At 37.7% G+C, this 27385-nt stretch overlaps 1 protein-coding gene across 9 annotated transcripts in view; it reads left to right on the forward strand.

Annotated features, from left to right (window-relative positions):
• Positions 1–27385, forward strand: part of MAP4K4 (mitogen-activated protein kinase kinase kinase kinase 4) — a 196520-nt gene that overhangs the window by 104934 nt on the left and 64201 nt on the right. For all 9 annotated transcript variants that reach the window (XM_042456902.1, XM_042456901.1, XM_042456907.1 and 6 more), the window contains exons 4-10: positions 11445–11570; positions 13662–13772; positions 18868–18958; positions 19403–19533; positions 22001–22055; positions 22909–22987; positions 25839–26014. In XM_042456902.1, coding sequence (XP_042312836.1) covers positions 11445–11570; positions 13662–13772; positions 18868–18958; positions 19403–19533; positions 22001–22055; positions 22909–22987; positions 25839–26014 — 769 coding nt within the window. The remainder of the gene's footprint in view (positions 1–11444; positions 11571–13661; positions 13773–18867; positions 18959–19402; positions 19534–22000; positions 22056–22908; positions 22988–25838; positions 26015–27385) is intronic.

Consider the following 27385-nt stretch of genomic DNA (forward strand, 5'->3'; position numbering starts at 1 on the left):
CAAAACCTGCCCTCGACTTATATATGAGGTCAACTTATAGTCGAGTATATACAGTAAGCTGCATTGTGCTTGGGGAGGGGAGGCTAGTTTGGAAAGGCCTGCCGGAAGAGATCCATCTTAATGGCCTTTTAAAAGCCCGCTAAGTTGGTAATGTGGTGGATCTCCTCCGGCAGGTCGTTCCGTAGCCTGATTACTGCTGTTTCACAATACATACAGAACTACATTACCTAAATACATAAAATAATAATTTACAAAAAGTTCATGACATCACAGAGGACTGGAACATTACCTTGCCAACTTCTTTCCTCCCCAGTATTCCACCTGTAACATTTTACAGGCCTTTACCCAGTCAATAACTTTTGTAATTACTAATAAATAAATAAGCTTCATTCATAAATATACCTATTAGGGCAGATGGTTTGTACTGTAATTGCTGTCATCCCCCGCCAATATGAGACTTCAGCATTAAGGCTTTAGCACCATCATTATTTAATAATGATCAGGTACAGGATTATGCTGTGAAGCATTAGAAACTGGTTATGTGGCACCTTTTAACTAAGAATAGAAGTAATCACCATTGTATTCAGTGGTACTTTTTCTAAGGTACATATGACAGTAGGTTTTACATATAATAACAGTTTAAACCAGACCATGAACAAGAGAGATTTCTGAGCTGTAAGGATACTTTAGTACTAATTTTGGACTTAGTTTGTGTAAAAGGAGAAAGATAGTTTGGTGGTGGTAGTGTTGGCTAAAACCAAGAGATGTCTCGTAGAGGTCAAATTAGTCCAATAAAACAAACAGAGCACCAGGCTCAGGTTTGAAGATGAAATCAGTTCCAAAACATGGCAGTTGGCTTTTTTTAAAGAAGTATATATTGGCTTTTGATACATATAAGCTGTTTTAAATGATTAAACACCACAAGAAAACAAGATGGCCCTTTGTTTGTAAATAAGAGTTGAACATAGCCCCCTTTCCCCCCTATTAATGACATCTAAGTTGATTCCATACTGTTATAATGTGGAGTGGAAGAGTGTATCCATGCTCTGTTTCTTCATGGGCTTGTTGAAGTCCCAGTTAGTGTTCAGATAATAAGGGGCAACACTTGTTTCTTATGGGGGAAAGATATTTGAAACATTTATTTGCCTGCTGGTATATGGATTTGTTTACAGATTAATGGTTCTGTGTTTCATTCTGCAGGTTGGATGGGGGACATTTCACTATTTATGAGCAGAGTGATAATAAAACCAGCTTTCGGCATCAAAAGGATAGAGTATTCATTTGTGGAGTCACATGTCTTAGCTGTATTTTGTTCTGCTGCAGACTTTTTGTGGAATTAGGGTCTTTTGTATTGCTCTGATTCTTTTAGCTAGCCGTGGCAGTATTACATGTTGTTGTATGGTGTTACTGCAGCAATGTGAACTAACCTATGGATTCTTTTAGGGTTCTTGTAATGGTTCTTTTATCCTGGAATTAGCAAGAAGTTAGAAAATGTAGTCGTGAATAGATTTTACATTTTAAAATGTTTGTTTGTTGAATCTGTGTGTTCCTTGGTCCAGCATGTTATTTTTCCTTTGAATTTCTTTTCCCGTAGTTATTCTAGAATAGCCTTCTTGAACCTGAAGCCTTTGAAGTATGTTGGACTACAATTCCCACAATCCCCAGCCTGAATTTTCTTATGACAAAATAGCTACTTTTTTCCTTTTTTTAAGTAAAATTATCAGTTTGTTGTTTTTGTTATTAATTGCCCTTGAGTCAACTTTGACTCATGAAAACCCTGTGGATGAGATGTCGCCAAGCCCTCCCCTCCTGTCCTCCACTTACCTTCTTAGGTCATGACCTCCCTAACTGAGTCTAGACTTCTGGCATGTGGTCTTCCTTTCTTTCTATTACCTTCTAACTTTCCTAGCATTATTGTCTTTTCTGATGAGTCTTGCCTTCCCATGATGTGGCCAAATTACAACAGCCTCAATTTGATCAATAATTATTCATATACTATATAAAATAAGATTTTTATTTATTCTGTTGTAATGAGCAACATAGCATAGAGAGTGCTGGGAGAGAAAGTGCATATCTTGCTGTTCTTCCTCTTGCAATTTGGTTCAGTGCATCTACTGATGTTGAGGCTAAAGAGAGAACTTAGACCATATTATGTTCAAGTCTGAACAATGGGTCAAATATGACTGAACATAAACCACTGTATATAAAAGTCTAACTCTACTGGTCAAATATGGGTGGAAGTTTCAGTATCAAACTACTTGGCTCCTAGTTTGATCTGTGCTAAGTACTGTACCAAAAAGAGAAGACAGCATGATAGTTTTCCACAGACACCTTACTTGTCTGTACTACCAAGCCTTTGCTGAGTGGGTGCACATCTGTTATATGAGTAAATACTTGCCCTTAAATTGTTCTAGGCCAGCTATTAAAAACATTGCTTAGTTGTGCCAGATCAGAAATGGGAACCTATGTGACACTGTGATTTCTCTTTCTGATTTAGAGACAAACTACACCTTAGCAGTACTAATAAGAACATTGGACGTTACCAAACAGAGTCATAACATTGATCTATCTATTCTATAGTGTCTTATCTAAATGAAGGGCGGGATTCATGCAGCTCTTTAGATGTTGTACTTCAGGTCCCAGCCAGCATAGCCAATGGTGAGGAATGGTGATAACTGCAGTGTAGTGCAGTGGACCCTTGCTTTACATGGGGGATCCTTTCTAGACAACCCCTCCCTATGTAAAGCGAATTCTGTGCATGTTCAAGTCCCGTTTAGATGAATGGGATGCGCTCCCATGCGCGGCGTGGCACATGCACCACTGGCGCATGCACCATTTATCTAAATGGGGCTTCCCGTCTGTGTGACTTCAAGTCCATGTATGGAAAACCTGCGTATGGGGCAGGCTGACTGTATTATCTTTGACAACCACACTTTGGGCTGAAACAGACATCCCTGAAGAGGTGACTTCATGCTGTCCCTTTGAGTACTGGGTCGGGGCCACAACAACCACGTCTCTGATTTGGCTTTTTGCTGGCTCAAAAAGAAGTGGAAGAAAGCCGTGCCTTTTTGAGCTGGCAAAAAGCCAGCTTTTCTGCCACAGTGGAGGCTTTTCAGTGCTCCTGCAGCGTATAAATGCTGCACTGCCACAATGCTGCCTGCCCTCAGGTGGGTGGTGTGACTTGGGGCATCGTCGGGGCCTGTGTCCTCCAAATGCCATGCTCCCATGCTGTTCCAAAGCCAGCATATTGTGCCAGTCCACTTCGTCTGTCTGCTCATAATATATAAACTGACTGATAACAGCTTTTCAGGATTTTGGCAGTTCTTTCTTCCAAGCCCTACCTAAAGGTTTCTGAGGATTGTACTTGAGACATTCTGCATGCAGAACATACCCCTCAGCTAGTGAACACTAGCAGTACACTGAGATTACTGAATCGTGTTTTGGACATGATATCCGAACAGTGGAACCTTCTCATTCTTTCTCTTGTCAGATCTGTATGTGTGTGCTAACTGCTGTGTGAAAATGATGTTGAGCACAGTAAGGTGACTCAGACACACAGTGGTAACAAATTTGGAGGAAACATCATCTTTGTAGATGAGAGGATATTGGCTTGGGCTGCCCCAGGGCTAATACTTTAGGAATCATATCCCAATTTTCCTGGTTGCGATCTAGATTTAAAAGCCAAGATCATACTTTTAAAAATACAGTTGAAGAGCTGTATCACTGCTGCCTGATTGTTACAAAGTGTCTGGACACAATCTAGCCAAAGTTAACTATCCACTAAAATAAAGTCTGTGTCTTTCAGATTGTGCTTTAATGCCTTTTCTTTTTAAGAGAGCACATCTGTGATAAGCCTGCCTTCGGCTACAGGTGTGACTGTTCTCCTGTCTAAGGAATCAAAGCTTCTGCTATTGTTCTTAAGCGGGTAGAGTAATTGCAGATGACTGCTGACAGTCAGCAGCAATACAGTCTGTATGATCTCATGCCTGTGATAGACAGAGAAAGACACTGGCTGTCTTCACTGTTGATTATTCTCCCTTCTAAGCCATGGGTTTTTTTATACTTTATATTTTTATATTTTTTATGCAGCAGTGGTGATGCTGCAAACATCTGGCAGAAGAATAGATTCCTAGCAGCTGTATGCAAGTTGTTTGGTACACATATGAGAGTGAGCTATGCCAAATATATTTTATTGTTGGCAGAGGCAGGAACAGATAGATCTCCATGAACCCATGGGCCTCAAGGGACATAAAGTACAGTGGTGCCTCGGGATACGAAATGATCGGGTTACGAAATTTCCGGGATACGAAAAAGTTGGATTGGCAAAAACTGTTTCGGGTTACGAAATATTTTTCGGGTTACGAAATTCATTTCGGCGTGAAATTCAAATGCTGCAAAGTGCAGCTATAGGCTTTCCAGTGCTAACGGAAAAGTGTTTCGGGTTACGAAATTTTCAGGTTACGAAAGGAATGGCGGAACAAATTAATTTCGTAACCCGAGGCACCACTGTATAGCATAAATCAGTGCTGCTCAGACAAACTAATTCAGGGGAGTGGCAATTTCTGTTTACTAGCGTGCCAAGGATCAGTATCATATTTGTGACGATTGGCTAGATCTGTTACTTCCTGGCAGCCAATTGCTTGTGGACCAGCAGCAGTCCACAGAAAGTTCAGAACTGAAAGGGACTGTAGGTCATTGTGGAACAATGTTCACATCTGATGAAGGATTATTTGTACATTGAATCTAAATTGGATATTTGATTTTTCAAGGGAGAAAGGTGGGGTGTAAGAAATTTGAGAAAAATGATCAATGAATATCTAAAATCTGTCAAGTTTGGTAATAATAAGACACAGTTATTTTTTCAAAATGGAAACAAATATATTTATGTCTTCAAAGCTATGCCAGTGCTTTTGTAGAAGAGCACTGTGGAAGTCCATGATTTCTTGTAGCTTTTCCCCATCATGGTAAACCTTGATTTGTTCCGATATCTGTACCAACAATAAATATTTTTCTCATTTTGTTGTAAGTGGCACACACACTGGTAGAAAGCTTTGTTCCTAGTGTCATCTTCTAATATATTGATTGTTGTTGTTAACTGCCTCAAGTCAACTTTGACTTATGGTGACCTCCAAGTATGAGAGACCTCCAAGTTGCCATGTTATCAACAGCCCTGCTGAGGTCTTGCCATGGCTACTTTGATTAGGTTCATCTATCTGGAATGAGGACTTCCTCTTTTCCTGCTACTTTCTACTCTACCGATCATTATTGTGTTTTCTAATGAGTCATGTCATCTTGTGATATGGCCCAAAGTACAGCAGTCTCAGTTTAGATAGATAGATAGATAGCAGAGAAAACGTTAGCATTGAATCAGTGGATTGTTTGCATGAATCAAAACTTGACAGAATAGGAGAAAGAGCTGTAGCTCATAATGGAGCACATTTTTTGCATGTTTAAAGTTTCATTTACAATCCCTGCCAACCCCATTTTAAAAGATTTTGGGATTGTTCACTTACACCTACCCCCAATTTTTATTCTTTTTCATAGATACTCTGGCATGGCTGGGTGTATTTTTGTGTTGCATTTATTTTGGTAAATTTTAATTTTTGCCATTTAGAGCCTGAGCAAGGTTTCCCAACAAAACAAAACTGAGCTTGAAATAAATAGTCAGAAAGTAAAGTCTATGTAGTGCGTGAGAACATGCTCTGGGAAAATGCAGGAGAAAGACAGTACTCTGCAAGAAAGAAGACTCCCATCATTGCCAGCTGGCACAGTAAATGAGAAGTAGCTCAGCAGCCATTTCACACTGGAGGTAAATGCTCCCCACAATTGAAGGCAAGCCCAGGATTTGGCTTCTACCCAGCCAAGGCATAAGGGTTTGGGACAGAGAACTTATGCTTCTCAAAGCAATCAGTCACCTATCTGTATCTGACACATTGAGAAGTCTTCTTTTTTTTAAAAAAAAAAAAGGAGTGGGGAGATAGTACATTGACATTGTAATGTTAGATATCTGCATTATTTGCACTGCATGGGCAAAGGTTTCTATCTCCCCATCCCTCTAGCCTTGTTTCTCTTCTAAATTAGGTTGCCAAAATAACCAAATAAAATTAAGAAGTATTACAAGAGTAGATGAGTGTGTTTGCTCCAAGTCTGACACTGAAACAAGTTCTCAAATTCAAAGCAGAAAAGTTACTTTTTTGGACTGCAGTTGTCTGAATCCACCAGCTAGCATGGCCACTGACCATACTGGCTGAAGAATTAATCCATCCCCCCATTACTTTCTTAATCTCTGTTATTGAATCAGCTTTCTAAATTTTGTTCCAGGCTTCCTCAGCCACTGTTGTTGTTTTTTTGTGGGTTTTTCGGGCTATGTGGCCATGTTCTAGAAAATTTTCTTCCTCAGCCACTGTTTTGCACCAGAATCTAATTTGGGAGACCCAGTGAAAATCGGAGGAGCTCCCATCAAAAAGAGACAACTATCAGTTGCATTATCTTTTATTTTGAGTACAGTACTTGTAAATATAGGTTGAGGCTTCCTTATCCAAAATGCTCAGGGCTCAAACTATTTTGGATTTCTTTTTTCTTTTTTTTCTTTTGGATTTTGAAATATTTGCATAATAAGGTATCTTAGAGATGAGACCCAAGTCTAAAAATCAAATTCATGTATGTTTCATATACACCTTATATACATAGTCTGAAGGTAATTTTGTACATAATATTTTTTATAATTTTGTTCATGAAACAAAGTTTGTGTACACCAAAGGTGTCACTATCTCATCCATCTATGTGGACAGTTTTGGAGTATGGATAATTCGGATTTTGGAATTCCAGATAAAGGATACGCAGTCTGTATGCAAATCAGATTTGTCTACTTACAGACTTACTCAGATTAGCTCCTGCAAGCCTAATATCTGCCCACCTCTGCTTTAAAGAATAGAATTGTATTTGTTCATGTTCAAGTTGTGTTGAACCAATAGGGTATAGGCGTTGTCCACTACTCTCCGGTTTGGGGTTTGAAATCAGGTCAGGTTGATAGTTGATCACTATTATCTGGGTTTTTGCATTTCCATGGTAAGTCTAGGAATATATCTCCTGTGGATATAGAGGTTATACTGTACCTATTTTTAAAGAAATTGTTTACTCTCTGTTTCTCACAAGTAACTCATACAGAGTACGTCTGAATTATTCAAACTCTAAGCAGTGGTATAAAACACACCTTTATTAGTTTAAAATAAATATTGTTTGAAAATTTTACTTTTTTGGACTATGGTTGACTGATAAATTCTATAAATGGCAGTCCATTTCCATCTCAGATGACAACATTAAATCTAATCAGATGTAAAGAATAATATTTTTAAAAATCGACTGTTTCAGTGAGTGATTAATAATAGAACAGCACAATATTATGTCCATAGCTGTCCCCAGCACCAACCGACCAAAGAACAATGCACAGTTGTTTCATAGTTGAAAAATTACTACTTTTAAAGTAAAACCTGGCCTGTGTGAGAAAAGCCAGTTACAGAAAGGGCAGGAATTTCCCTTCTGTAAGGAGAATCATATTTTCTTAATGTAAAAAGTCTGTAGGCTAGTACTGACCATTTGCAGAACAAAAGGCAGCAGAGCTTTCTCTTCCCACTCCTACAGCTAGCAAGTAAGACTGCAGTCAGTCACTGAAGCCTTAAAGTGCACTTTTAAGCACCCTCCCCCATTTTAAAAAAAGTCTTTTTGAAAATAGTTTTTTTCTGGGCTTTTCGGGCTATATGGCCATGTTCTAGAAGAGTTTATTCCTGACATTTAGCCTGCATCTGTGGCTGGCATCTTCAGAGAATTCTTCTACAACATGGCCATATAGCCCGAAAAACCCACAAAAAACTATAGATGTCAGCCATGAAAGCCTTCGACTTCACATATTTTTGAAAACCTTTTTTTATTCCCAAATACTTCAGGGGCATGTGTATTTGGAGAAGGGGCAATCTAATTCTCCCGTCTCTGTGTATGGGGTCCTGGCCTGTTTCTTAGCCCCCTTTAAACAGGAAATAGACTGGGTTTACTTTATATTTTAGAAAGACTTCTCATGGGCACAAAACAGCCCAGAGAATGGAGAAATGTGTGATATTGTTTCACATATCCCCATAGTGGATGTTTGGAAGGCATCTGGGGGCTGGTTTTCTTAGAGGTTAAAAAAGATCATTTTTTGCATGTAGTTAGGTTGGTAGTCATTGCATTCCTCGAACAGCCAATGTGTACCTTCATTGCCTGACTGGTGCCTATCCCTGCTGTGTAAACATATCTGGGACAAAGTGCCACTAATGCCAATCAGTTTTTCTTGATGATACCGATTTTAAAGTAACAAAAATGAGAGTAGTTACCTCATAGGAGTGAAGCTAGCCTTCATATCCTTTAATGTGTTACAGGTGGAATGTTAAGTTACTTATATCTTCCTTACTGAAAAAATAATTACAGTACAAATAACTACTTATTTATAACTAGAAGTGTGTGGTTGCATTAGAAGGAACACTATTTTTGGTCTCTTTCATTTTTAAAATGCTTAAAAAGGTCCCTCTGTTTTAGGTGTGGGAACTCCACAGACTTGTGTTCTCTTACAAAATCGGCAATAACGTGCCATTGATTTCAAAGGGAGAGCTAAGGCAGTTCTGAAACATTTCCTACTGAAATCCCTAAGGATAAAAGTTCTTAATTCTGTTAGTTTTTTGTTTTCAGTTTGTGCTTGATGTTATCTGACAGTGGGGGGGGGGGGCAGATGTGATTTCCATGAGCAATAACACCATCTTTGGTTGCTTTCATTTCATGAGCAAGCATTGCTTTCTTTGCAGCAGAGGGGAGTGGGGAGTTAATTGTGTTTCACAGACCAAACTTCATTTGTTCCCTCCATACCCGAGACTGTGCCATTAAGTGCTGCAAAATTAGAGGAACAGTGAGGCAAATGGAACATAAGTGGGAGAGGAAAACCCCATTATTATGAAAATTGCAGCAGGTGGTTGCTTTATCAGAGACAGATACTGTACAAGTGTTTTGGCACCAGATGGAAATGGTTTCAGCACAGAGTTTGCAAAATACGAGCTTCAGGCATTGCTTATGATCCTAACTGCTGCCTATTATTCTAAGTTTCCCTTTCATCTTTATTCTTATTTTATTGTCATTCCACAGGTATTGTTACAGGTAGTTAATTTGCTTTGCAGATGGCTGCATCAGGCTCTGTTTGGCTTTAGCATTAATTCACAAAGAAAGTTCTGTGTGGATGACACACAATGTAGTACTCATGATTATACGTACAATTATGGGTAACATTTTGTGTACCTAATTTTTAAAAGATAAATTTGTTAAGCCCTTAAAGAAAATGGAACCTTATACTTTATCTTGTTTGAGAGATCCTTTTCTGTTTTTCTGTAGTTCTTACATTGTGTCACTTAATTATTACGTATTCACTTTAGCCTCTAGTTCTGTTATCTGAGAATAAAAGAAATATTATTTAGAGTGCATATAACAGTTACTGAGAGAATAACGTATTTGATTCTCAGTATGCAGTCTTGTGAGGGAGATAGACAAGGTGGGTACAACAACAGAGGTGTTAATTAAATATAACATATATGTAGTTTTGAATTTTTTAAACATTAAAATGCAACAGTACACAGTAGCCACCAGATGTCATTATAATAGATTCAGTTTGAGGTGGATCTATATCGACTGGAATTGTTCTATTTAGGGTTGCCAGATTTAAAACTGGAGAGGAATCTTACTTCTTTAATGGTTGTGTAGACAAGGGAATTTTAGCAGGTTTGCTTGAGCCTTCTCCAGTTTTTATCTGGCAATCCTAGTATTATTACACAGACTCCTGCCACTGCAGTGAAATATTTGTAACACAGAAGATGTGGTTCTCTGTTATCAGATGGGCTGTCACAAAGTAAAAGCTGTACCTGTTCTGAGAATATATATAGCCTTTGAGACCCAATTAACTTAAAGTGGTAATTGATAGCCACCTGCATTAAAATCACAATTTTGATTTTACCAACTGCTTCTGCCTCCCAGGGTCATACTGTAAGTTTTTGAGTGGCACATTCTGATCTAAGTGACTCAAATACTTTTAACGTGCCAAAAGTTTAATATTTGAAATATCCACTTTGCAGTAATATTGTGACTGCTAGTGCATAACAACAACAACAGAAGATTTTCTATCATTTCAGTGTAGTAAGTACACAGTTAAGAGGGTTTAAGCATTCGTCTGAGTAGATGGTACGGTGACCGTTCCAAGATAATTCCTTTCAGTCTCATGTATCTGTTAAAAATGTGTTTTTTAAAAGGTATTTTTTTGGGTGGGGGGACTTCTTCCTTGGAAGGCTATTATACACAAACATTGAACCCCAGACTGTTTTTGGTGTTTGCCATTAGTCTAATTGAGCTTACTAGCAGCGATAGAAATAAAGCATATCTGTATTTTTTTTTGTGCTCTTTTACATTTAAAATGTTTAATTGTACAGTGGTCCCCGTGTAAAGGGAATTCTGCATATGCTTGAGCCCCATTAGAATGAATGGGACTCATGCATGCGGCAGCGCGGAGCAGGGATGAGCTCAGCCTTCTTCTGGCACAGCTTATAATGTATGCTGAAAACCGCGTAAGGCGCACCTGCATATAACACGGGTGCGCTGTATATAGTAGAAATAGGTCTTAGTTCAACAGTGTTGTTTAACCCTGACTTGTATGTGGTCTGTTCTGTCAGTGTACCTTAATTTCTTTTTTGTTTGAGACACTGCCTTCCTCTCTTGGTTGACTGTTTGCCGGTTGTATGGATAGTATAGTATATGATGGAATATGAGTCTGATCCATGATTGTAGGAGGCAGACTTGAATACTTCCATAGGGAGAGTTGGATGCTTTGGCAGGCAGAAAGTGAAACATTTTTGCCAGTTCCCCCTTGCCTTTGTCTTTGTGGTATAAATAATCTTTACAGTTGTAGGAATAACAGCCCAAACTTTGTATTAAACATTATGGGTGAGAGAAAGATCATATGGCTGAGAGCAATTAGGTTTGAAACAGGTAAATCGTGAATAGCTGACACCTGAAGTGGGAACCATCACTTCCTTATTTCAAGCAATTTGCTCTATCTGATTGCTGAAAAAATGTAGAAAGAGAATAAACACATAATAAATTAGGTAATTATAGATAGTAATACCTTTAACCTTATAGAGATCTCTAAATGCATCAGGTACAGAAAGCAAGTGCCAGTACGGTAGCTAAAGTAAGTGCCATTATGGAGCAGTCTCACACATTGGAACAATTTTTTGGCTCTGTTCCCTCACCATGCACTCTTCCTTCACATAATTCCCACTCTTGATGTTGTGCTGCTACTGCAAAGTTAATGGGAGAAACATTTCAGCTTGCATCCCAAATATCATAAATGCATTCCTATGTTTTTGTTTTCTCTCCTAAAGGATGAAGAAGAAGAAATCAAACTGGAGATAAACATGTTGAAGAAATACTCTCATCATAGAAATATAGCAACTTACTATGGTGCTTTCATTAAGAAAAGTCCTCCAGGACATGATGACCAGCTATGGGTAAGCACATCCATCCCAACCATGCATATCACACCTCAAGTATAATTTGAGGGTATCTGGATAAATGAACAAGATGTAGAAAATGTCTTCTCCTATTGTAAAAAGATTAATAAAAAGAATATTTACATGCAAGAAGTTGGCTGGTTTAAACCAGGTTGGGTAAACCTTGGTTTAAACAATATGACTTTTAAAAATCCACTTCTGTTTTTTTAAATTAATTATTCATTTTTTGAAAAGTCTGGCTATGATTACTATTTTGCAACCCTTTTCCTGGAACTACAATGACTATTTGAATTGAAACATTTAACTTCAACAGTTTATTGGCAGTTGTTGATTACTAGACAAGTATCCCATGTCAGTTGCTTCTTTTTAATCATTTTATAGCACAAGAAATGCCATTCAGAAATAAATCCTTCAATTAACAGTAAGTTTAACCAAAACAACTTGGTTTAAAAGAACACCTTTTAAAGAACTATTACTTAAGCTAGAGGCCATAACATCTGAACTACATTTTGCTATTTAATTTCCTGATTTAGTCCTATACTAGTGTAATCCTACACATTAATGCCAAAAACAAAACAAAACAGAAAAAACCCCAGACTTTTCCCCCCTAACCCTGTTTACCAGACATGTTCTTGTAAAGAAAATGGAAATGCTTGAGTTGTAGCAAAATTAGTTTTAGTTAATGTCACATTCACTAGTAGACCAGGAAAATTCAAGGGAATAAAGCCATTTGAAAGTGTAGTTTATGAAAATTTGAGATCTCTGAGATTGGATGAATATTAGCTTTACTCTTCTGCATTCTAAAAGTAAACCTTTTATGCTGTAACCCTGTGAATTTAGCAGTAAGTGCCATTCATTTCAAAGAAGCTTGCTCTCAGATAAATTGATACAAGATTGCAGTGTAAAGGTACTGTATAAGAGTTAAATGTAATTTCCTCTCGCCCCTGTAAAAATACAGGCCTGCCTCTCGCTATTCTAGGTGCTCCTGTTAGCAGCTGCACAATCCCAGCTTGGACATACTGCTAAGTCATTGATTCCTGATTACTGTTTTTACTCATGTATAAGTCTAGAAATTTCAGTCAAAAAATTGACCCAAAAAACCTTGATCAGTTTAATCATGAGTCAAAAAACTCTTTAACTCTTATCAAAAAAAGTAACCATCCCCTTCTCTGAGCAGAGCGGTGAAAGGCAAGTCTATTCCAGGAGCACACGAAAGAAACATCAACCCTCTCTACTCTTTCTGCCACAGTTCCACTTCTGACCTTTTTAAATGTCTGGGCAAGAGAATGGTGGTGGCAGCAGCTCTTGAGCACTTCCCCCCAAAGGAATCAGGCTTTGAAGGGTTTCAATAAGAATTTTGTGTATGTTTGTTAGCTTTCCTGGGTTAAAATCAGGCAAAGCTATCACATTAAAGTTAAAGGCTGTAATCACTGCTAATGTACTTGGCATTTTCTTTGCTTTTTCTTTTCGTCCTCTTTGACATTTTCTTACCCTTCACACATTGCACAGCCACAATTTACCATAGGTTCTCCTTCTCCATCCCACCTTTAAGATGAGCACAGTTATGTCTGCTGGGATTTTGTAATTCCTTGGCATCATTTTCCTTTGTCTTTTACATCCTTTGTTACATATCCCTAAGTTTTACCCTTAGCTTATCCATGGGTCATATTAAAATCCATAATTTTGGCCCACAGACCTGCCATTGACTTATACATGAGGGCGACGTATAGTTGATTATATACGGTAGTTTTTGGTTATTTCAGCCACTCCTGCTGCTGGTGTGAGGAGCCAAGTGGGTGTATTCTGGCAGCTTGAACTAGCCGACTGCTTCTGAGCAGTAAGCCATGATTCTCTGGTGATCTGGTTTCCTGGAAATTAATGAACTAGTGAAAAATAAAGCTTCATTGAAGTTAAAGGAATTTGGATTCTGATCTGTCTCTGTTGAGGGATGCTCTTTGTCCTTTTCTGATCTTTCTTTCTTTGTATTCCATAAGCCTTGCTGCTCTTCACTGCATTATCTAATAATTCTCTCTGATGTGGACTTAAGAAAATTTTAACGATTCCATTTGCATTCTGATTTTTTTACAGCTTGTTATGGAGTTCTGTGGTGCAGGTTCTATTACTGACCTTGTGAAGAATACAAAGGGAAATACTTTGAAGGAGGACTGGATAGCATACATCTCTAGAGAAATTCTCAGGGTAAGGGAAATTAAAACACTCCAGTATGTTCTTTATTTAACCTGATGCAATTTAAGTTCTACGTTAACTTTTTAGTAGGCCTTTGGTGGTAAATGACCTTGTGACATGGGAAAGGAATGGAACTGTATGATTCTGTGAGTATACCTTAATTTTTGAATATGAAAATATTTTTTTAAAATAAGCCAACAGGTAGATGTTTGTTTTAACACAGGTCATGTCCATTAAAATATACTATGTGCTATAGATAAGAAGTTTCACTGATAAAAAGTTCTGTGGGTGCTTATTAGAGACCATATAATATCAGTGGTCAAATCTGATTCCTTGAGCTCAGAGTACTGGCATACTCCCCTGCTGCCTCTTCACAACTTTCAGTAAAGCCCTAATTTCTGCTTACATCAGAGCCACTTTTAGTGGCTACTTAAAACAAACTTCATTTATATACCGCTTCATACTGCCTAAGCAGTGTCTAAGTGGTTTACAACTGTAAGCTAATTTGCCCCAACAATCTGGGTACTCATTTTAGCGACCTCCTCGGAAGGATGCAAGCCTGAGTCAAGCTTGAACCGTTTTGCTGGTCTTGAACTCATAACCTTGTGGTTTTGAGTGAGTGGCTGCAGTACAGGCTGCGCCACTGTGCCACCAGGGCTCCTGCGCCACCAGGGAGTCCTGCCTGAAAAGCATTCACTATTTCTCCTTCCAGTAACATTTAAATTATTTAAAACTTAGGCCGTAAATAGACCAGCTCTTTGTGCCAGCCTGGAGCCAAAAGTAGGGCTAGATAGGGCTGGGACCAGCCTTACTTTTGCTACCCGTGCACCATGATGACGCACAGGCGTCAGAGTGCCCAAATGGCGCTTCTTTTTACTCCTGAGATGAAGTAGATCATTGCTGTGGTATCTGGTTGCCACGGCAACAATTTGGGGTGAAAAGGAGCGGCCACAGGCGCCCATCTGTTGAGCCCCTTATTTGCCTGATACAAACTCCACATCAAATTATTTATAATTTGGGGGAAAATATGATCACAATTATATTAAATTAAAAACAGCTATGAAAACTAGTATTCTTGGCTATATCAAGGATTGCTGAAAAGCCACTGGTATTCTGGGTGGAGGTTGTCAGTTGTTTTCACATCACTAAGAAATTACTATTCATGGGCAACAAACAACCTTGCTTCCAGTATTGGTAGCACACAAAGCAGAGCAGTATGTGTGATTTCTGTTGGTAGAGAGGAATGGTACAGGACCAGTAAAGGCTTTAAAAGTCAAAATTGATGCCTTGATTTAAGCCAGTAAACTGTCACCTGGTGAAGCCTTATTGGGACCATTGTGTTATACTTGCTGCAGTCTGATCCAGGAAGTAAGTTGAGATTTGGAGTGTGTGACATCCATTATATCTGGACTTTTTGTCAAGGGGCAATCCATATTCTATGCTTTGTAGTTATGAATCCAAGATGCTGCCTTAGATATATAAAACAGTGGATATCACTGTCTCCTCTGAGACAGGCTGTTGCATGTGTATAATGGGAAACTGCAATTTAAAAAACCCAACTTTTATCTGATCATCCATCCACAGACTGAAAGTCAGGTATCACAATGCATTACTTGTAAAAAATCTAGATAAGCTCAGACTTGCCCTTGGATACATAAGCCCTTATCTCCAGATTTCATTTATGGTAGGCTCTCATATCTATGGATTCTACATCCATGGATTCAACCATCCATAGCTTGAAAATATTGAATCATCAATCATCATCACCACCATCATCATCATCCAAAAAGCAAACCTTCATCTTGATATTTTCTATAATAGATGCCATTTTACTACACCATAGTATAAGATGAGACTTGCGCATCCATGCATTTTGGTATCTATGGGAGATCATAGAATGAAACCCCAGCAGATACCAAATGCCCACTATATCTCCTACCAAACTAGTCTAGATAGACTCTTTATGCATTAGTAAGGAATATTAGTGTTTCTATAGTACAGTCAGCCCTTCTTATACACAGACTTTTTATACATGGATTCAAGTATCCACAGTTTGAAAATGTTCAAAAAAAGTATAAATTTCAAATATCAAACCTTGATTTTCCATTTTTATAAGGGACACCATTTTGCTATTTCATTATATTTAATGGGACTTGAGCATTCACGGATTTTGTTATCCACGGGAGATCTTGGAACCAAACCCCAACATATAGCAAGGGTCCACTGTACAGTATTCTAGGGACACAATAAAGAAAATGTGTCCCTCCAGATTTTAATAGAACTCATCTCTTCACATCCCTCACCATTGGCTATTCTGAGTAGGATTGATTGGAATTGCAATTCAGACAAGATTTGGTGTGCAACATGTTCCTTGTTCTTGATCTAGAGCAGTGGTCCCCAAACTGTGCTCTTCAAGGGATTTTGGACTTCATCTCCCAGAATCTCAGACTGTTGGCCAACATGGCTGAGGCTTCTGAGAGCTGAAGTCCAAAATCTCTTAAGGGCACAGTTTGGGGACCACTGATCTAGAGGTCAAGTTTCTCCTATGAAACAGCATTGTCTTAACTTGTTTTAAGCCTGTGCTGTACTTAGTTTAATTACAACTCCTTGTGTATTTTCTAAATTAAAGTAAGCCAGATATATTAAACTGTGGCACAAAACCGTGATTGAAGCAAATTGAAGTCAGATATACTTTCTGAAGTTAATAGTAAGCTCCAAAGTTATGGTTTAAGTAATTTTTTTTACTACTTAGTAAAAGGAGCCAGTGTGGTATATTAGTTTGAGTGTTAGACTACAATTCTGGAGACCAGGGTTCGAATTCTGGCTCAGCTATGTAAACCCACTGGATGACTTTGGGCAAACTTCCTCTGAAGAAACTATGAAGAAAAACTTCATAACAGGTTTGCCTTAGGGTCTCCATAAGTCGGAAATGACTTGAAGACACACAACAACAACAACAGCAACAATATTTTTTACAGCCTAAATTATGCTGCTAGTATTGGTGGTATTGAATTTGTAAAAGTAAAAAAAGGAAAAGCTTTGAATATTGTGATTGAAATAATCCTCAAGTCATTTTTATATAAGTTTAATGCAAAGAAAAGGGGGAGGAAACACAAGTAATAGTGTGTGTGTGTGTGTGTGTGTGTGTGTGCACGTGCTCCTGTGCCCACACATGCACGCAAATGCACATGCCTATGTGTTGCTGGAAAATCTAACAGAGAAAGCATTTTGTTCAAGTTTTATTTCAGACTTACAAATAACTCTGGCAACACTATTGTCCCACAATATTTTAGTTACCTGTCCTCCTCAAGCTTTTCTTTAGTCATTGATATATCTGAAAAGAAAAGAAAAAGAAAACATGCTGAGCCAAAGCTTTCCTTGCAGGTTGCCTGGAGGCAGTGTTCATCACAGGAGACTAAGCAAATCACTGTTTTCAGGCCTGGATCATTTCTTCATAGAGTTTCAAAACTGTGACTTGATACGTCTCTGTAATTTATCAGAATCAAAATACACAGTTCTAAAAGTTCAGTAGATATCCCATAGGAACTTAACATTATCTCTTGGACCAGTTTTGCATGTTACCTAATGCTGGGGGAAAGGAAGTGTGCATGATTCATTCTTCCTGTTCTCTGTGCTCCAGAGAACTTACTGATCTCTTTCCCCATTCCTCCCACTCTATCCCCCCACTGCTGCCTCCCACAAAGTAGGAAGCAAATGTTGTCAGTTTGTATTTTTCTATAAGGCAAAATAATTGAGTAAATCTTCATATAGAATATCAGAGAACAAGAAGTACCACTTGTGTTTCCTGTTCTTTGCCCCTTCCTCAAGCCCTTATATTTGCTAGTGTTCTTAATCACTATTTAGTTGTATATTTGCTTATCTACAAAACACTACAAGCTGAAGGAAAAAAATGTATCAACAATTTAGATTGATAATCCACTATTACTGAGATTTAGGTAATCATCCTCCTTTGGAGGTACAAAGCAGGTAGTAGCATGCAGTACTGTACTATCATTAAAAAATTTGTCCTAATCAGTTTTCATGTCAAATTTCTTCATAACCATTCCTTTTCCTGCATAAATATTACTTCATGTTTTTATATAAGGAAACATTCCATGTTGTTCTGGCAAAATGATATAGCTCTCTCTCTACTATCTTCAGTACTTAAGAGTATTTATAGCATAGGATTTTGTGGCTTAGTTTGATGAATATGCAGTAACCTCTTTAGGTTTAGCTATGATGTATGTTCTACAAATGCTATCTGTACTGAAAAGAACTTGTGAAGTACAGCTATAGTATTATGCAATGTAGAATACCTGTGTAACAGAAATTTCAGGAAACTTAGATTTCTAGGTTTTTGCAGAGCAAGGAATTCACAAGAGGACCTAATAATTGAAAATCCATAAGTTTATTTCCAGTTGTCGACAAAGGAAAACATTGAACTCAGTGGAATTCAAGTTCCAAAAGCTGAGAACCCCGAACAAGACAAAATGGCTCTTTTTATATTATTCAAGACAAAGAAGCTTCTTCAATACACCTGATTGGCTAATTACAATTTAAACATATAGAATTCTTACAATCAGAACAGAAATACATGCATACATTAAAACTGCATCATCACTCCTTACCCCCTCCTTTAGCCTTCCTTCTAACCTTGCTTCTGGATGTCCTTATCTCAGTAGTTTATGTTATGTCTTTCTACTGGTGCCAGCTTCCATCTAGGTCAAGATGCACTCACTATTCCTTTGCTCTAGTAACTCCAAGCCTTTATTTCAAAACTATCTCTCTGGCTAACAAAGGTGACTCCATCTTTCTATAGTTTTTATATTTCAAAAAGGAATTTCCACCACACCTGTACAATCCCTAGTAACTTTACTTATGCTTCACATCTAAGTGGGTGGGAATTTATTAAACAACTGAAGTTAACCATGTTCTAATACACTTACCAAAAAAGAACACAAAAGCTGACTGGGGTACAATGGGGATTTGTAGAATAGTTTTACTGGGTTGCAGTTAAAGGTTCTATACAGTTAAATGTTCTATACAGTTAAAAAATGTAAAAGGGAGCAAAATCTGTTATCTGTTGTTGTTTTTTTTAAAAATGCAGGGATTGGCACATCTCCATGCCCATCATGTGATTCATCGAGATATCAAAGGTCAGAATGTATTGTTAACAGAAAATGCAGAGGTGAAACTTGGTAAGTCGATTGGCCTTTTTAAAAACCTCTTTTTTGGAATATTCCCTGATGTCCAATGTTCTTCCATACAGTGAGAATTAAAGTTACATCATAGCCTCTGGTTGCTGAAGAGTGATAACTGGATAGTACACAATTTTCACAGTGGACAATGTTTTTACTGTCCTTACTTGTTATGAGTGCTAAATTTTAATGAAAACTGTACTGCTGGTATTGAAGAGTTCTAGACTATATGGCAGTGATGAGGTGAGCACACTTTTAATATAGCATGAAGTCTCCATTTATTTTTCTGTTCATTTTAATGGATGACTTACCTTGTATGAGCTTATTATATGTACATATTGCCTGTGCCTCTATTTACTTTATAGTAAACTTGGACAACTCATTTCAATGTTGTTTGTTATCTCTCTGTCTCCCCCCCTGCCCCCCTGTTCTTACTAAATGTAGTGGATTTTGGTGTTAGTGCTCAGCTGGACAGGACAGTTGGTAGAAGAAATACATTTATTGGAACACCTTACTGGATGGCTCCAGAAGTTATTGCCTGTGATGAAAACCCAGATGCAACATATGACTACAGAGTAAGAGAATATTACTAATCAAGATGTATAGTATTTAATGTTCTCTTGTCTATGCATAAAGTACATACATAAATTCTTTTTTGTGATCTGGGAAAAAGACATGTCTTTTTTCCTCATCTTTCCTAAACAAATGCCCTCTTTCAGTTTGCCAAGTGAAGTGGCACACAGACATAGTATAAAAACCATAGAATCATAGAGTTGGAAGAGACCTCAAAGGCCATCCAGTCTATCCCGTCATACAGAAAAACACAGTCAACGCACTCCTGATGGATGGCCATCCAGTTTCTTGTCTAAAAACTTCCAAAGAAGGAGACTCCACCACAATCTGAGGGAGTGTGTTCCACTGTCAAACAGATCTGACTGTCAGGAAGTTCCTCCTAATGTTGAGCTGGATCTCTTTTCCTGTAGTTTGAATCCATTGCTCCATGTCCTATTCTCTGGAGCAGCAAAAAAACAAGCTTGCTCCAGTCTTAATATGACATCCCTTCAAATATTTAAACAGGCTATCATATCACCTCTTAACCTTCTCTTTAGCAGGCTAAACATACTCAACTCCCTAAGTCTCTACTCACAGGACATGGTTTCTAGACACTTCACCATTTTGGTCCCTTTCCTCTAGACACACACATAGACAAATTAGAGTTCATGTTATTAAACGGGTGAGCTGCCTGTGGCTCACCCATATGTTGCTGGACTGCAGCTCCCACCATATCTCATTATTGTCTGTGCTGACCTGTATTGGTGGAAGTTGCAGATGCAACCACTTCTGGAAAACTACGTGTTCTTTGCTTCTGATTTGTGTGCCTCTGTTTCACACATTTCCTCCATTCTTAGAGTGATCTCATGTCATATAGGGCTGAAAAACCTCTGATGAAATTGCTAATGGAGCCACTTAGTCACTGTGCACAAATGTAAGTGCTGACATCACTTGCTGCATGCAGTAAAAAAAAAAATGTTTATTTTTTTCTGGTCATGATCTCTTCCAGAATCCATTTTGTGGAGCCCTAGTGTTCCATGAACTCCCCACTGAAAAACCTGGGTCAGACAAATTATACCCTTTAATTTATGGAGGATCCAGATTACTAACTGGAATATGATTACAATTTTTTTAAACTCATGTTGCTGAATTGTGGAATGGAACACATACAGTCCTCCCTTCCCTTATGCAGGGGATCTGTACTGCCCCAGCCCCCTACATAAGGGGAAAATCGCGTATGCTCATGCCCCATTGAAAATAATGGGGTTTGTGAATGTGGCGTGGCACATGTGTCATTCATTACATTATAACATGGCTTCAGAGTATGCTGAAAGCCGCAGAAGGGAAGCCTGCGTATGGTGGGGCCTCACTGTATAGAGCCTGGATGGATATCTGCCAAGTGTACTTTGATTGTGTATTCCTACATGGAAGAGGGTTGGACTGGGTGGCCCTGGTGGTCTCTTCCAACTGTATGATTCTGTGAGTATACAGTTGTAGTAATATAGCAGTGAAGAAAGTTTTTTTATATGTTTTTGCTGTGTGCATCTATTGGTATCAGTTGAGTCTTTTCTGGTTTACCAAAGCCTCTTCTTCACTAGGAAGTTGTCACATCTTTTCTGTCACTGACCAAAGCTATTAATTGTTCCTCTTGGGAACAACAGGAGTGCTGGAGTGATTCAGATCTGCCAAACATCCATAAAAATCACTTCTTTTTATGGATCTTGTTGTTCAGTAATTTTGTTGGAATTTTGGTAAGCTGGAGTTTGGCACATCTGGAGAGTTAAGGAACAGCATTGCTTCTACATCCTTGCTCTCTGTATTCCAAAATTCATTCTTATGTTTATTTAGAAATAGAATAAACAGCATATTGAAGATTATGATTTTTCAAGTTTCCCTCTTTAAATATCTATTTCAGATTTCTTATCTGTGCATCTTACTTTTTCTCACCCTTTACTTTCCTGTTGGTGTCAGAACAATCAGTTTAGTTTCCATATTAATGTAATTGAGTGGCAGCTAGTGTAGTGGTTTGAGCGTCGGACTAGTATGCTGGAAGATCAGGGTTCAGGTACCTGCTCAGCCAACTCACTGGGTGACCTTGGGCAAGTCATGAACTGTCAGCCTTTGAGGCAGGCATTGACAAACACCCATTGAATATATCTTGGGAAGAAAACCTATGATAGGGTCACTATTAGTTGGAATCAGGAACACAACAGCAGCATTGAAGTAATCACAGTATATATTTATAGTTCAGCAAAGTAGCAAAGAGGTTTTTGATACAATTTCCAGAAATTATACAACCATAGATGGAAGGGGAAAATAAAGATTTTTTGAGGGGTGAAGAAAATAAAAAAAAATATATAGAAAGTTCTACAGAAATTCAAGGCCTTTTAAAAAGTTAAATTTATTCCACACATAGTACACCAAACTGTGTAATTAAGTAAAAGAAAGAATGGGTAATATGTTTACTAACATATGCATTCTCTTTTTTAGAGTGATCTTTGGTCATGCGGCATTACAGCCATAGAGATGGCAGAAGGTGCTCCCCGTAAGTAGTATGTCTTCATTTTCCGCTGACCTGATTTTAGTTTGAAAACTTTATAATTATGTTGATTTAATCTATGCAATTTAACTTACACTTGAGATTTTCAAAAGCAGAATAAATTTCTTCACTCTTGCATTTCTGCCCCATCCCTTCTAGCAGCAGAAATAGGAAATCCTATAAATAATAGTGTTATATATCAGAGAACTGTGACAAAATGGTGGTTGTGCTTGGGTGTTAAAAACAAAACAGAGGGAACCTCTTACTACAGTGTTACAGAAGCTATATAAACTTTCTGATGAGAGGGACATTTGATCTTGTAACAGATAATGCTGTAGCACTCTTAGTGCCTTGTGCACCTAAAATATAAATGACAATCTGTAAGTGATAAACATGCTTAAAAAATGGATGTTAAGTAATTTTGTTCCTCATCACCAGTTTCTGTAAGTTATGTAAAATGGCAACTTTTATTTTCAGGCTTGAGAAATTTTATTATAAAAATAGTCTCTCAAGAGTTTGTGTGTGTGCATGTGTGTATGAATATGAATGCATATATGTAAGCACGATTCATTTAGGAATTCTAGTTGTTGCGTTACTACATCTTTTTGTAGTTTCTCAGACCTAAAGCCAATTGTTTATATCAACTAGAATAAGAGCTAGGATAAGTAAAATTAAATGTGGAATGGTGGGTCAATCTTTATGTAAAATTCATTGATTCACAAGGTTACACTTGGTGGTACTTAGCAATTAGGTTTAAGCCTCATAATCCTATCGCTAGCCATTTAGAATTGTAAACTACCTGTGAGCATTAAAAGCAACAACAGAATATCAACTACACAATCCTTTTTTCTTGTTTTAGCTCTCTGTGACATGCATCCAATGAGAGCCCTGTTTCTTATTCCCAGAAACCCCCCTCCACGTCTAAAATCTAAGAAATGGTATGTGGTTGTTATTTCTTTCTCCTTTAAATATGCAATATTTTAATGTAATATTTTTTCTTCCACAGACCTGAAATATAGATTTCTGCTTGCTGAAACCAATTTTCTGTACCTCTGAATCCGTCAGAAATGAAATACATGTTAATCATTTATTAGTTCCACTTTTTGCACCTAAGACATTGAACAAAAAAAGAGGTATTGTGTTTTGACAGAACAGTATTTACTAAGCTGACAAATTATTTACCCACTAAAGGTGAAAATGTCAGTTTGTCTTCCATATAGGTCTTAATTTCTAATGTAAAATATAATGAGGGAGTATAACTATGCCACCATCTCCTCATTTTCAGGCAGAAGGTGTTTCTTAAAATTCCTAAAGTCTTAAGCTGTAGTAAGTTGCTCTTCGCATCAACTGAGAGAAATTCATTAATTGCCATGTCATTTTTAAAGCTACTTTTATGCATAATTTTCACTGAGAAATTGTATATACTGAGTTTAAAACAGCAACACAGAATACTTCCTGGAGGTGTTCAGTATTGACACAAATAACACTTCACTGATTTTGGATCTCATACCTGAAAGCAGTATGTGCCAGCTTTAAGGATTGAAATGAATGTTGTATGATAAATCTGGTTGCTCCTGTTTTTCCTTTGGTAAGCCCACTGCAATGTTTATGGGGCACGTTTTAGTCAAAACTCAGTACAGGTATACCTCAGTTAATGAAGTTCCTGGGCATTACTTCTTTAACAGGAAAATTGATATCAGAGGCAGAAATAACATGGAAAGTGTAGAAGTAAGTTTCTACACCACAAAAGAGAGATAGAGAGAGAAGAACAGAAAGCAGGTCTACATGTTTCAGTAGACATTTCATTTAAAGCCAACAATTTGCACATGTGAAATGAAACAACCAGGTCAGTGAAGTCTTACATAGTAAATAAAAACATTTTGAACTGTCTAGAGACCACTTGAGTTGTTTCCAAAATGCAGCCAAGGATGATCTTTTCTTCTTTCACCAATTCCCATGTTTTTCAAGTTTTCCATTTTGAAAGTTTTCAACATGCTTGCCAGGGCAGGGGGACTGTTGAGAGAGATTAATCTGTTTTCCTTTTTTTCCTCTGTTTTGATCAATAAATTCTGGAGACAGCCACTCTTTATCTTGTAGTCCTGTTCTAGTGAAGCATACAAGCCAAAGTAGGATTTGCAGGAGCAGAATCCCATTCTTTCTCAGCTCAAATTTTTATTGCATTGTTTGCTGTAGACATGCTACTGAAAACTGACACAGAAAGTCTTTGTTTCTCCAGTCCTCCTTCACCATCCTTCCAATGCTGATACTGCTAAAACCATCCAGCTAGATAGGGAACAGGAGGCTGGGCAGGTGCAGAAAGACTGTACAACTGAGGTACTTTGTCACATGCTTGTCAACTGAAGTATCCATGTAATTAGTTTGGCTCAGTAAGGATTTGAACCTGGTCTACTTGTAATCTGATTCCATCTCTTTAGGCCAGCTGACTTTGAAGACCTTTTAGATCAGTGAGTGATCCTACAAAGCCAATTATCTCATTAATAAACTAATTCCATTTCTTTGTTGAGCAAATGGTACTTCACAATAAGCATCGTGTAGTGGTGTCTTAACACAGCACATAAATATTAAGATTAAGGAATAAAAAAGCAATAGTCTTCTTCTGTATTTCTCTATATCCTTTTTTATCACTTTCCTTTTCTCCTGAACTTAGCTTCAAGTGACAAACAATTTAAAACAAATAGAGATAAAAATCATGCAAAGGATTATCATTACACTATCAGTAATACTAAAAACAATTTAAAAGCTTGAAACAAAATTTAAAATGGTACAGCAGTGCTGCGTGTGGGCATATATGTGCCTTGAAGTCACCTGTCAACATGTGACTACCCCATGAATTTCATAGGGGTTTCTTAGGCAAGGAATAGGTGGTTTTGCCAAGTCCTTCCTCTAAAATATAACTGTAGCACCTGGTATTTGTTGATGGTCTCCCATCCAAGTACTAACCATGACTTATCCTGCATAGTTTTCAATATCAGGTGGGATCTGGTGTCTGTTGGATATTTAAGCATGTTATAACACCACAACAGTATATTATGTAAATGTCTTCAGAAATTTATTGATCCAATGAACAGACCTTGCAATAGAGCTCATATAAATAGAACACAATAGGCCCAGATCAATAGCAAAATTAACCTGGGGCTAAATACTGGCATGATAGTCAACAAGTACTCTACGTCAAAGTTGTAAAGAAGCTTGCACATAAAATGAAAAGCTTATAACCCAATACACACACCTCTTTCTTTTCTTTTCTTTTCTTTTCTTTCTTTCTTGAACATGAGATAATTTCCCCTCTAATTGTTGAAGTACTGAATTTACATTATGGCATTAATTCCATGAGAGAGAGAATCTTCAGGGATTATTTTGATTAGGAAAACTCATGATTCTTACAATATGCAGGCATGTGCTGATTGCACATTCTCCACACAATATTTAGGTGATATATTTACTTTGTAATAACTATACTGCACATGAAAGTAATATGAGAAGCAACTCTAGGGAGTTAACAGTTGAATTTTGAGGTTGGATTAGTTAACACGTTGCACTGAATGCAAAGCATCTAAGGAAGTAGAGCAAGTCTAAGAAAGCTTCAGCTAGAACTTCTTTCTCACAGTCTTAAAGGTGCTACAAGATCCCTTTGCATCATGAAGTAATGGTTGCTTTTTATTACTTAGTCAAATTTATTTTTCAGCGTTTTCTGCTTCTGGTGAGCCATACTAAATAGACTCTTACCTTGCCAAATAACTTAAATATGTGTGATTTATTTTTGCTTAGGTCAAAAAAGTTCTTTAGTTTTATAGAGGGCTGTTTAGTGAAGAACTATATGCAGCGACCTTCTACGGAGCAACTTTTAAAGCATCCATTCATTCGTGATCAACCAAATGAAAGGCAAGTCCGGATCCAGCTTAAAGATCATATAGACAGAACTAGGAAGAAGAGAGGAGAGAAGGGTATGTAATCATTTTAAAACTACAACCACATTGCATGTTTGTAGTACTATCATTTGTATTAGAGCATCTACATCGGGGTGGGGAAGTTGCTCCTCTCAGAGCCATTTTTTAAGTTCCAAGTCCCCCAAGGTATTTTTTAAAAATTTGTTTGTGTCAAATTTTTCCATAGACCCTCTAGGTCAGCAGTTCCCAACCTGTGCTCTGTGGAGCCCTTAGGGCTCTTTGTGCACTTCCCAAGTAGTTCACGGCCACTCCAGCAAAATGAAATAAATAAAAATTAAATTAAATTATAGAACAAGAAACAAAAAGTAACACTACTCCTAAACACTATTAACTTGTAAGACAAAGGGTATGCCTCCTAGGGGCTTTGCCATAGGAATTGATTCTAAAAAAGGCTCCATGAGTCAAAAAGGTTGGGAATCCCTGTTCTAGGCGATATGTGGGACAGTTTTGATACACTCTTCCCCAGGCCATTTTAGACACAAAAGAGCAATTTTTCTATCATGAAATGAACTAGATGTTGACTTCTAGTCATATTCTGTTGGAAAAAAATCTAAAACAGTTCAGAGAGGGCCAAAAATTGAACAATGTCACTCCTAATGTCTCCTACAAGGTGTTGACAAATTCCCCCTCTCCCCCCAGGTGTTTGTGCAGCAGTTACGTGTGACCTTCCAGGGTCCCCCAGGGACCAATATGCCCACCTATGCAACCAAAATAGTGCTGTTGCTCACAACATTCAGTGTTTGAAATGGCTGTTATAACTGTTTGAAAACTAGATTCTAGGATTATTTTTAGACTGCTTTGGAAAGATTTTAAAGAGATTTTAATGTATTTTAAAGTGTTTTTATCCAGTTTCAATTGGTTGTTATTTATTCATTACCTTGGGAGCCTTTGTGAAACAGAAATACTTTAAACAAACAAACAATCAGTCAGTCAGTCAGTCAGTCAGTCAGTCAGTCAGTCAGTCCTCCATGGTTGGTTATCGCTGCCCTATATACACAAGAGCTATGCATAAAGTAATGCAAGGCAGAGCTTGAGTTTTATAATACAAGATGCAAGGGAATGAGATTGGAAGGGAAACATTAATGATGTAGATTGAATTTGACAGTGCCAAATGTGAAGAGTTTTAACAGGCTTTACATCTAATTTAGATCATTGTGATGCAGATTTTGCTGCAACCCAGTGGCCCTTGTCCTTTGCCTGATGAAAATAATATGAAATAACCTTTCTGTCATCAATACTATTTATTTAACTATTTAATTTTTATCCCGCTTTTCTCCCAGAGTGGGACCTAAGGCAGCTATCATAGATCATCTGACAACCTCATTCGGGTTTCAGATATACTTAGGGCCTTGTATGAGATTTTATTTT

This window comes from Sceloporus undulatus, chromosome 3 (genome assembly GCF_019175285.1).
Source record: "Sceloporus undulatus isolate JIND9_A2432 ecotype Alabama chromosome 3, SceUnd_v1.1, whole genome shotgun sequence".
NCBI classification, from domain to species: Eukaryota; Metazoa; Chordata; class Lepidosauria; order Squamata; family Phrynosomatidae; genus Sceloporus; species Sceloporus undulatus.